The sequence below is a fragment of the Aptenodytes forsteri genome, unplaced genomic scaffold (assembly GCF_000699145.1).
Source record: "Aptenodytes forsteri isolate BGI_AS27 unplaced genomic scaffold, ASM69914v1 Scaffold8, whole genome shotgun sequence".
Taxonomy (NCBI): domain Eukaryota; kingdom Metazoa; phylum Chordata; class Aves; order Sphenisciformes; family Spheniscidae; genus Aptenodytes; species Aptenodytes forsteri.
The window spans coordinates 2,069,233-2,080,000 of NW_008796218.1; the positions used below are offsets into that span (position 1 = coordinate 2,069,233).

The window sequence follows — 10,768 nt, forward strand, 5'->3', positions numbered from 1 at the left end:
CCCGCCGCGCGGCCGGGCTCTCCTCAGGAGCGACCGTTGAGTCGCAGGGGTTTACCACAGCCGGGCGGCCCCAAAACCGACGGGTTACGGGCTCCCCTCACAACACCTCCCACCCTCAGACAAGAAGGTCCAAGAGTCAATCCCAGCTTCTGGCTCAACCGGGCTTTTATTGCAGTGGTCCAAACATAACAGTTCTGAGCACACAAAAAAAACCACAATCGTTTCAGAAGCCAAAGCATTGCAATCCTCTCAAAAACAGCAGCAGCCTCTTCGTTCCCACCACCTGGGCTCGAACAGCACGGTTGTGCCTCACACGCAGGGAAGTGTGAGCTGGAGCTCCTCGCTCTCAAGCTGGCAACTGGCACCTGAGTTTAATATCATACAACTCAAAAGACCTTAGTGAACATCACAGCTGGAGTCCGTGTTAACACCGACAGCGTTAAATCACTTCCAGCTCCCTGCGTGAAGGTGAGGAGGATATCAAGTCCACGCCATCACTTTTACTAGCAGTTTGTTGATGTCCTCATTTACAGGAAGTTTGTAGACATATATATGTACACAGAAGTATTTTTGAAGTTCATCGTAAACATTAATCTGTAGCTTCTAATTTACTTATAACATTATTACTTTTTAAAGTGTTCAATACGTTATCATAAGCCTTGGTATCTAGATACCTTAACTCATCCAGTAACTTAATAATAGACTGTTTCTCTCCCAGTGTGTTTTTCCAGGTGAGAAGCATCTGATAAGATTGCTCTTCTATATCATTAGGAAAGTCATAAATAATTTTAACAATATCATTTTCCTGCAGGTGAGTTCTCATAAGCCGCTTCCATTTTTTTGGTGGTACTTCATTTATAAAGGCCCAAAAGCTCTCTCTCAGTTCTGAAAGAAAAAACACACAACAAACATCAGCTTAGGTTTTAAAATACAGATTTTTTTTCATAGCTAACGTACATGCTTTCCCATTAATTTTCAGCCAATACATGCACAGGCCAAACAGCAGCAGCAAGGCCAGGTTTGGCACCTAAGAAGCAGCGGGACAAATAGGTTTCCTATTGAGTGATCTTGAAAGAAGCTAAAGGTATCAGTCTACATATCTCAAAAGTAGTCTCTTAAGACGAGACACCATTCAGTAAGTTTTGAGGAAGGTTTCATTGGCCTGCACGTCTTCACTTAAGCTTAATAGGGCTACTCAACAGTAGGCTTTAACCACTTCATTATGCTACTGGTATAGGTTTGCAACGCCAAGACCAGCATGAACAAAACCCGTCACTTGGACATCCAGCACATCAACTTGCTGGGTACAGGTAGATGTATGGGGATTTTGATGTGGTCTTCCATGTGAGGGGACATGTGACACAAAGATCTCCTGCTCTAACCTACTCCTCACTCATTAAGGCAGAGTACACTGCTGCAATGCAGACTTGTTTAAAACATACAAAAAAATTTTGTACCATTCTTATTCTTAAAAGCATGACTGCACTATACTCCTGTGCAGAAAAGCCATCCTTCAAAGTAGAACAATTCACCACAGGGATTACAACTTCTCTCAAATCCAGTAATAATCCTGTTTCAGCATATTTTACAATAAACTGAAAGCCTTATAGCTCTAAGCAATATTCATTAGCCTCCCTACACTATTCCTTAAGTAGACTAAAGTCAACAGGAAAAAAACAAATTCCAAGTACTGCCAATTTATGGAATACTTACCTTTTTGAGAGAGATCTTTAACAATTATTCGACACTTTGGTTCTCGTACCTGTAATTCAAAGTTGGACTGTTACTCCAACATATCAGAGCACTTCACTCACAATTATTCCTGAGCTACTTGATAGCTTGCTTCCACAGCACACATGCCAATAAGGGGGAGGGGGGCAGGTTTCACAGCACAGCTGAAAGTATTTGAGTAAAGACAATTGCATGCTGAACAGTCATGCTACTAGCTCCAAAGTGAGCAACAAGGCAACACATTTGCTGCTATCGCAAAAGAATAGCTTCTGTGTAAATATTGAACAGGGAGATGAGAGAGGCAGAGCAGATTAAATAAGGAACTGAAGTTTGCTTTCCCAAGATATCACTTCCCATACTTTCTATTACATCTTTAAGGCAAAGCCTCCTCTTCCTATCGTTCTGCCTGAAAACAGCATCTATCACTCAAGGAATAGTTAAGAACCCAACTGAAATTACACGTGTATCAGAGAAAACACGATGATAATTTCACACACACACACACTTACCACACGATTTGCTGGCATCCTACCACTTGGTACATTAGATGGGGCATTCTGATGAAAAGCAGGATTCTGCCCAGTTTTTGCTGGTAGTGAAGACTCAGCCATCCTCCTCCAGCACCTTTTCATGTAGCGCCTCCAGCCCCTGCGCAGGATGGTGCCCCACTCAGAAAGCGCAACACTGTTTTCCTCTGGTGATGTGTTTTTTACTTCCAGGTTAATGTTGGTTTGCACTTGGCCCTCTGGGCTCTCACCAGAGTTCTCACCCTCTGGGTTGGCTCCGTTATTTGCAGGTGTCTCCACTTCTGGTGAAATGAGGCTTTCAGTACTGCCCTCAGACTCCTGTAAAGAATAAGAACATATTTTGAGAGATGTTTCATAGGTAGGCCTTCAAGGACAGTCTGGAGGAAGAAAACGGAATACTTGAAGTCACCAGATGTCAGAGAAATAATAGGAAAGCTGCTAATTTGGCAAGGTTACAAACATGGCAAAGTTACAGCCTTTATAGACTTGGACTTCAGATGGTTTCAGAGCCTAAACTCTCTGCTTTGCTGGCTGTTATGCTCCCACTGGACTGCAGGGCAAGGCTCACAGGCTACCTCCACAACAAATGCAGGAAACTCTTCCTAATGTTTTCACTGGCATGTATCACTGCTTGCTCCTCTCTAGGTATGGAAGGTATGCACCCCTCCTGAAGCAGGGGGAAATTAAATTGCCTTGCTGCACCTGAGCTGACTTAACAGCAACAGGAGACTCAAGCCTATCATTGTATCAAGGCTGATGCTCTCAGAGCTTTTGCCAAGCTGATAATAGCCTATCAGCTTCATGGAAGTGCACTAGCTTGGGCTTTTTTCAGCTGGATTAGTTTTTCTGGCAGATTCACAAACTAGAATCAGTTGAGAGAAGCCAGTGAGCACCAGCACACATTGCATAGCTTTTGTGAGGGGACAAAGAGGGAAGCAAGTGAGGAGGGCTGCATCGTTTTCAGCATTGTCAATACATTAAGCATATGCCAGGGAGTATAGCTCCAAATCATCAAGAGCAGTACAAGTACAAAGCAGACCAACATCTATCTAGCATATCAGCTAGTGCTAAAACTGGAAAGCTTTAGCATTTTTTTTTAAAGGTGGAAAATGAGGGCAAGGAGTGACTGTTTTTTCCAATGAGACTTGTGTTTGTTAAGGTACAGTTCCTCCATGAGCATAAGCCAGTGTGATTTCTCTTTGCACAAGGTCAGTGACCCACATGTGACACCACCACGTGACCAATATGTGTAAGCAGGGACGTGAGGGGAACCATCCCATGCATCACACATGTAGTTGCACATCATCATTGAATCCACTTTCTGTTTAAGGGTGTGAACAGGTTAAACAAGTTGATCCTATTTATACAGAATAGTTCTTAAACAGGTAACCAAGTGACTGAAGGTACACAGCATGGCTGACTAATAGCTGCTGCTCTATTTTTGAATGAAATAAAGTATCAGCAGTATTTTTTTTTCTTTTCACAGCAGTATAAATTAACTGGTACTTTGGAAAGGACAGCGTGTTGGTGCCAGAATGCCTGCTCTCAGGACTGCATCAGTGTAACTCTCCCTAGCAAATAAGCTTTTTGTTACAGTAGCAAGAACACTCCAAGTGCGCAGACATTGCGACTCAACTCTGTGACAACTCTTACATCAGAGCTAAGCGTCACCATGCACCGATTTGTGATTGCATTATTCCACTACCATTTTATTCAAAATAAAGATATGTTATATTTCCTTATTCCTATGCTACAGCATTTTGACCAGGTTTTCTGTCATGTTTCTTCATCAGCTTCTACGAATACACGAAGCACTGCAAATCTGGCCAGGGCGTGGCGGTAGACACAACCCAACAAAAACCCATGGGTGATTCACATATTTGAGCCACTTATGTACCTTAAAAAAGAGAAGAGTTTAAAGTGATGTTTTTAACAGATCTTTCAATTCTTTTTCTTCAGTCTTCAAGTATTTGTGACATAATTAAGATGCATTTAATTACTTGAAATGTCTAACTAGTAAGATTAGACAAAAGCTCACGTACCGGGTGAGTAGTGCATGCATTGGGTGGGGGACAAGAAAGGCAGCAGGGAGAAGGTGCTGTACACATGCTATGAGAGGAATCTGAATGCTTTTCTTAGATCCTCATCAAGACAAACATTTGTTTTACAGCTTGGTGTTACACATCAGTAACTATACTAGTGAAGACTGAGCTCATTTTTGCCTCACCAAGCTGTTAGGAGTGTAGCTTCTAAATAGAGAGGCTAAAGCTAGACTAGCTAAATACAAGCCAGTCTTGTATTTACCTTGCAAAATGCTAGACTAACAATAGTCTTTTTATACTGAAACAGTAACATTCTGAAATAGTGTTTGACTACAGGAGGCCAGGGTGAACCTAGCCTTAAAGTGGAACATATGCCAGCAGCCAGCCTTAGCTTGATAAACCCTTTTCAGGGATGTACTTCTGAACTGGTATGCTCTGAGCCCCGAACCCCTTGTCTTATGGGATTGTCTAGGACCAAGAAGTTAGACCACCAGGTCCTGGTCTGTAGCTTGTGACATGAGCCCAAAGACAGGAAGACTCAGTCACTTTGCTGGATCAAGAGAAGTATGTCTTACGAACAAATAAAGTTGTAGTCAGAATGCAAGGAAAGCTAGAACACCACCATGCAGGGACACAATTGCTGACGTTGCCTGGGGAATACATGCATGAAGCAGCAAAGAACTAATTGGATTGAGGCATCACTTGGAGACAGTCTGAAGTGAAAGCTTGCACTTAGCCTAATTTTTTTTTACCCCGCTTTCAAAACATCCTGGCCACAGGCTCTAGAATGTTTCCAAGGGAAGTACTGGAAAGGCCAACTGCAGTGGACACATGCAGCTAATTAATGCATCAGCCCCTTGCTAACATCTGGCCCTGTATGAATCACAACTTGCTGCATCACAGGAACACATCCTACCAGAGGTCTACAGTGAGACAAAGATTGAGAGCTGTGTATCAGGTACAATTAAGCAGTGCACAATTAAGCTGCACAAAACTGAGATGAAACACTTGATCCATTGTATACTTACCAGGCCTTTCTCTGCATCTTTATCAGTTGAAGCAGCTGGAAAACAAGATAAATGTCTAAAATTTTTAGGAATTGCAGCAACTTAAACGTAGCTGAATTCACACAAGATTTATATGCAGTAGACACATTCATAACACTAACCAAAGCTCTAATACAAGCCATTTAGTTTCCTTGACCTGTCATACATTTCATAACTGCCCTTAGCTTCCACCAACAGCACAAACACTGTGCCTTCATACAGGGGATGAAAAGTCCCGCTTAGTAAAATACAGACCACAAGATGCAATTTGGCTTTTAAGCCACTCTTTCAACCTCCCCCCCTCCAGCTTATGCTTCTTAGCATTTTTGTGGGCTACTGCTATACAAAAGATAAGGCAGAAGTTGTCTTTACTGCAATACAATCAGTAAGACGTAATTTGAACAAAGTTAACATTCAAAATTCAGAGTAATTTTAAACATTATTCTAACTAAACTAGTTGCAAAAACACTTAATATGCCGTAGTGGAAAGAAAAGTTTCTCAGGAAAACACCTCCATTTCCACTAAAAAAATAAAATGAACTCACACAGGACTTACTGACCTAACATTCAGGTTAAGAGGCTCAAATGATGAAAGGGCAACAATGTGTAGAAAAAAATCTCCATAGCCAAACAGTGAATGAAAGTAGTTAATGATCTAATTAGTTGCTACTTCTTGCCCCATGCATCTGAGCTCACGCACAGATTTTTCTCACTCTTTGCCAATACAATGAAAGTAGATAGGAAAAGTCCTTTTAAGGACCTCACGCTAATCTTTCTTTGAAGCAAAGGCACCTGTCAGCAAAGTAGGAAAGCTCATAGTTTAAGTTTATGCATTTTATTTACTGAACAAAGCTAGTCTCCATTATACAGGAGTTACTTAATTGAATCACATACTAAATGAGCTACAGCTTAATCAAGTCCCCTATAAAGTAACACAAAAACCAGGGATAGCCTTAGTGCATGCTTTGCCTAGTTCTGGAAAGTTTATGGATAGTAATCAAGCAGTTACCTTTATCACTCTTCAGCTTTCTAATTACAAAGAATAGCAACAATCCACCAACAACAGCCAAAATAATCACAATAATCCAAACAGGAGCTGTGCTTCCTGCAAGGGAAAAGGGAATAAAATTAGTATTGAAGTACTGAAGTAGTCCCCAAACAAGATATTCTGAAGTGCAAGTCCTTCCTGCTGTCCTAGAGAACAACCTAAGCTCAGCACTAGCACAATGACCCAGCCAGCTTGTCCTGGAAAAGGCATTGGGACCGTCAGCTGACCTGAACATGCAAGTACTCGTTTGCACTGTACATCATTGTCCCAAAGGCAGAGGGGGATTCTGTACAGAGCTGCAATACAACTTCTAAAAGGCTTTCTGAAGAGACATTTAAGAAAAGGGGGAAACAAGTATGCAAAAGATAACAGCGAGCTTCAGGTGCTGTAGCATTGGTAGCATCAGTTCCTTCTTTCTCTAGTCTGGCAGAAGCTATCTACCAGCAGAAGAGAAAGCCACTCCATGTGCAACTTCTCAGACACAGAAAACATGAAAAATCTTTGCACAATCCATAACTTTCAACAGTGTCACTGTTGCAACTTTGAAAACCCTGGCAATACATGTAGCTTTTCACAGAGTGAAATTTAAGATGGTTTAGTCACTCCAACCCCTTTGAGAACTTGCCTCTAGAAAGTAATTCCCAGACCAAAATACAGAAGCTCTTAAACATGTTACAGTAGTTCAAACCACTGTTTTACAGACTGCTCTGGTTTTATTAGCCTGAAGCCACAGACCCAACAAACCGAGCTGAGCGGTATTTGTGTACCAGACCTTGATCAGGTAAGCCACATCCTAGGTCCATGGTAGCATTGCAATTCTGCACAATTTCTTTCCCTTCCGGACACCTGAAGTGGATGGCAACACAGGGTTGTATCAACATTTCCAGAGCAATATGCAGCTCTGCGCAGGCCTGATTTTTTTCAGGCAGAGCTTAGAGACATGAACAGAACATGCATAAACAGATAACTTTGTTAGAAGTCCACCTTTAAACAACCCAAGATAATACTCCAAGATTAAATAGAAGCAAAGCAGATAAAGCTCATGTATGTTAGCCTCTGAGCGGCAGGGAAAAAACCCCGCGAAGTAGATGCATTATTCATGCACAGTTTGTTTCCTTCAACAGGTGGTTCTACCTCCTGAAATTTTGGACTGGCTGCTACAAAGCTCATTCAAGTGTGTATGTGGGGAAGTAGTAATCTGAAGACATGAAAAGTGTAAGCTTGCAGCCATAAGCAACAAGCACAACAATACCAAAATCCATATCTTTCTAGGTCTCAACCTCATGTATTTTGACACCCAAAATTTAAATGCATGAATAATGCCATTTGGCTTCAGGGCAATTATTTACAGCCTAGTAACATGTGTTAGGTATTGGCACAGATTGGACCACAGCTCTAACCTTCCCTAGAAGGAAAACAGTCACTTACATTCATTATCAAACTTACATTGTACTGCATCTCAGACATATTTCACAGCCCTCAGCAGGGCAGAAATACCCTTGTTTGCATTGGCATTCAGTATCATGCGTCAGAGTACAGGGTCTCAGAGTTATCTGATCTAAAAATAAAATATAAGTTACAAAGTAAATATGAGTTGTTACTCTCTAACTGTGCAAAATTATACTCAGGCCATAAGGCAATTCATTTATAAGTTCAATATTCTCAATGACTGGAAGTGCAAAAGACCAGAGGACCAGGCTTTCCACATTAGAAAAAGGGGAAAAGGGTTAAGGTCTCATCAAAATTGTACTTGGTACCCTCTTTGCACTGTCTGCATGGCAAGCATTCTTCCAAGCCATTCTCATGAGCGGTATAACCCTCTCCTTCGGTGCAAGGGACGCAGCTTCCTCTTGAATGCGGAGTACTGCAGTGCTGAGCAACATAAGTACCTGTGGAAGAGGAGAACCAGCAGCGGCAGCAGTCTCAAAGGATCATTTAACAGGCAGAGGACTATAACAGGATGTTACAACACACAAAGCCATTTTTGGTGAAAGTTCAACCCCTCCTCACAAGTGAGCAGTGCATCACGTGAACCAAGTGGCGCAGCAGGGTCAGGAGGCACGTTCCCAGCTTGCCGCTCAGACAGGGAGTGGTGGCAAACAAGGCACCCAGCCAGGCCTCTGCTGGGACACACCAGGGATGAGGATGACTCACTGCAGCAGCTCAGTCACCCATGTGGCCAGCGCCATCTCCTCTGAAGGCGCATGGCAGGCACAAGGGAGAATTGCTTGTAACAACCTCTCTTCTCCTTCGTCTGAATTATCTTTAAATACACCCGACAGCCCTCCAATATATCTAAGGACAGGGTGCTCCTTGGCACAAAGCTTGTTAACTCTGCACACATTGAGCAAGGAGGGGAGAGCAAAGGCAAACCAAAGTTTTACCTACAGATACAGAAATATCAGAATTCCCCTATGCTCATTCTTTGTGCTAACTAAAGTTGTTGTTTGTTTTGTTTTTGGTTTTTTTTTTTTTTAAACCCAACACCACCCAACTTTAAATACTTCATCCTCAATAGCGGGCAGAGGTTTCCTGGCTTGCTGCCAACCAACGCCACCCAACTTTAAATACTTCATCCTCAATAGCGGGCAGAGGTTTCCTGGCTTGCTGCCAAGGCACCTCTCCCAGTCATCACGTATTGCGCAAGGGGCTTTCACTTCAAAATGGAGCCCAGCCTTAACAGCACCAAGAAGCCACCACAGCTCCAACCGGGCTGACACTTTCACCGGATGCAATGTAGAAAAAACAATAGTGACGCAGTCATCTCCATGGGGAAAAAAACATGGCCGCTACCAGCTATAACTGCCTGAGGTCTTACCTGCTGGACAAGATACACAGCAGTGACCTTCATGTAAGTATTCTCCCTCCCCGCAGTCCTCTGCTCCAGTTCCAGGCATTATCAGCAGTGTAACCTACAGCAGAGAAAAACAGGTGGTTTGAGTGATTCATCCTCCCAGGACACGATAACCATCTCAGGAAGATGTTCCCGTAGAGACTTGAAAACACATTCAGAAGTTCATGGGAAGCCACAAAGGAAACCCAACCTAATTTCTGCTAAGTGTGCCGCTCACAGCGGTAATTACAATCACAAAGCTGGGGCTAGAGCTGCTGACAGGTTTTAGGCAACTATTGCCCCAGATCCCCGCCTCCATTTTAAACTTCTATTTTCTTTTTACCAATTCACTGCAATTGAACTCCAGAGGCCGAGGTTTCTGCCTTGTGCAAGGGATTCATTTCTCCCTCCTCCTATCTTTTTAATTCAGGACAGTCAGTGTTAGTCTTCCTCCAGCAAAATGGAGGAAACGCCCCAGAGATCCCATCCAACATTTCTCGCTGGCTCTGTAATCTTCATCAGAAGGCAAGTAGTTGAGTCATTAACAAAAATAACTTACTGTAGCCACAGGAGCATTGGGAACTTTTTTTTAAAAAAAAAAAAAAAGAAACCTGCGGGATGCACACCCCTCGGCAAGCCTCCAGCGGAGCGGGGTGCCTGGCGGTGAGGATCAGCTGCCCAGCCTCCCAGCACCGGGAAGCCAGGTGCTTCGCGAGGAGACCAGCGGAGAGCTCAGATGCCGCGGGTTTCGGGCCACCGAGGTACATCCCTCACGTATAACACACACGCGAGAGAAAGTGGTAAAACAGAGGCAGGAGGAGGGGAAGGGACGGCGGCGGAGCTCCCCGTCGCTAATTGCCATCATCGGCCAATTTCTAAGCTGAAACCGAGAGTCCCCGCTCCCGGCTCCCGCAGCTCCACTCTTTCTTCTATCTCCCCGGGGGACTGGAAGTCTTCCCCATAATCGTGTAGTTTAGAAAACCACCAATTTCACAATTAGATAACTTGAAGACTATTAAAGAGCTCGCTCCTGGCTTGTAACTTTCTTTTTCCCGAGGAGAGAAGGAAGGGTGGCAGCGATTGCGCTAGAGAGCCTCGGGAGAGGCGCCACCCGCCGCCACCCCCCTCAGGGGACTCCCCGCAACCCGGGACCGAGTTTAGGGCTAGGTTTACCCCCACGACAGCTGCGCTTCCTTATCCTTAGGTTTAGGAGAGCTGCGTTAACTCAGGATTCCCGAAACTTCAGGCAACACGAAATAACAGCTAAGGGAAGTTACCAAAGTCTCTTGAGGATGAGGAGGGTAGAAAACCCCGCAAGGCTCCTCCGCGCTGGACTTCGAGGAAGGTTTCTTCCTCTCAAAAGGAGGGATTTGGGGGCTGGCTGCGGCCAGGTGCCAGCCTCCACTCGCGGCGAGCACATGGAGGACGAGCCCCTGCCCGCAAACAGCGGCCCCGGCCAGAGATGCCCCCCGGACCCGGCGCGGCGCGGCCCCGGCACTCACCAGCAGCAGCCCCGCGACCCCTCCGGCTCCCATAGCAGC

At 44.2% G+C, this 10,768-nt stretch overlaps 1 protein-coding gene across 1 annotated transcript; it reads right to left on the bottom strand.

Annotated features, from left to right (window-relative positions):
- Positions 1-149: 149 nt before the first annotated feature.
- Positions 150-10,762, bottom strand: LOC103906724. The gene is made up of 10 exons (XM_009288754.2): positions 10,730-10,762; positions 9,213-9,306; positions 8,152-8,283; positions 7,841-7,952; positions 7,167-7,240; positions 6,356-6,451; positions 5,329-5,363; positions 2,241-2,576; positions 1,714-1,762; positions 150-885 (listed from the first exon to the last, which is right to left on the bottom strand). The coding sequence occupies exons 1-10, from the start codon at positions 10,760-10,762 to the stop codon at positions 590-592; spliced, it is 1,257 nt and encodes a 418-aa protein (XP_009287029.1). The 3' UTR covers positions 150-589.
- Positions 10,763-10,768: the final 6 nt, after the last annotated feature.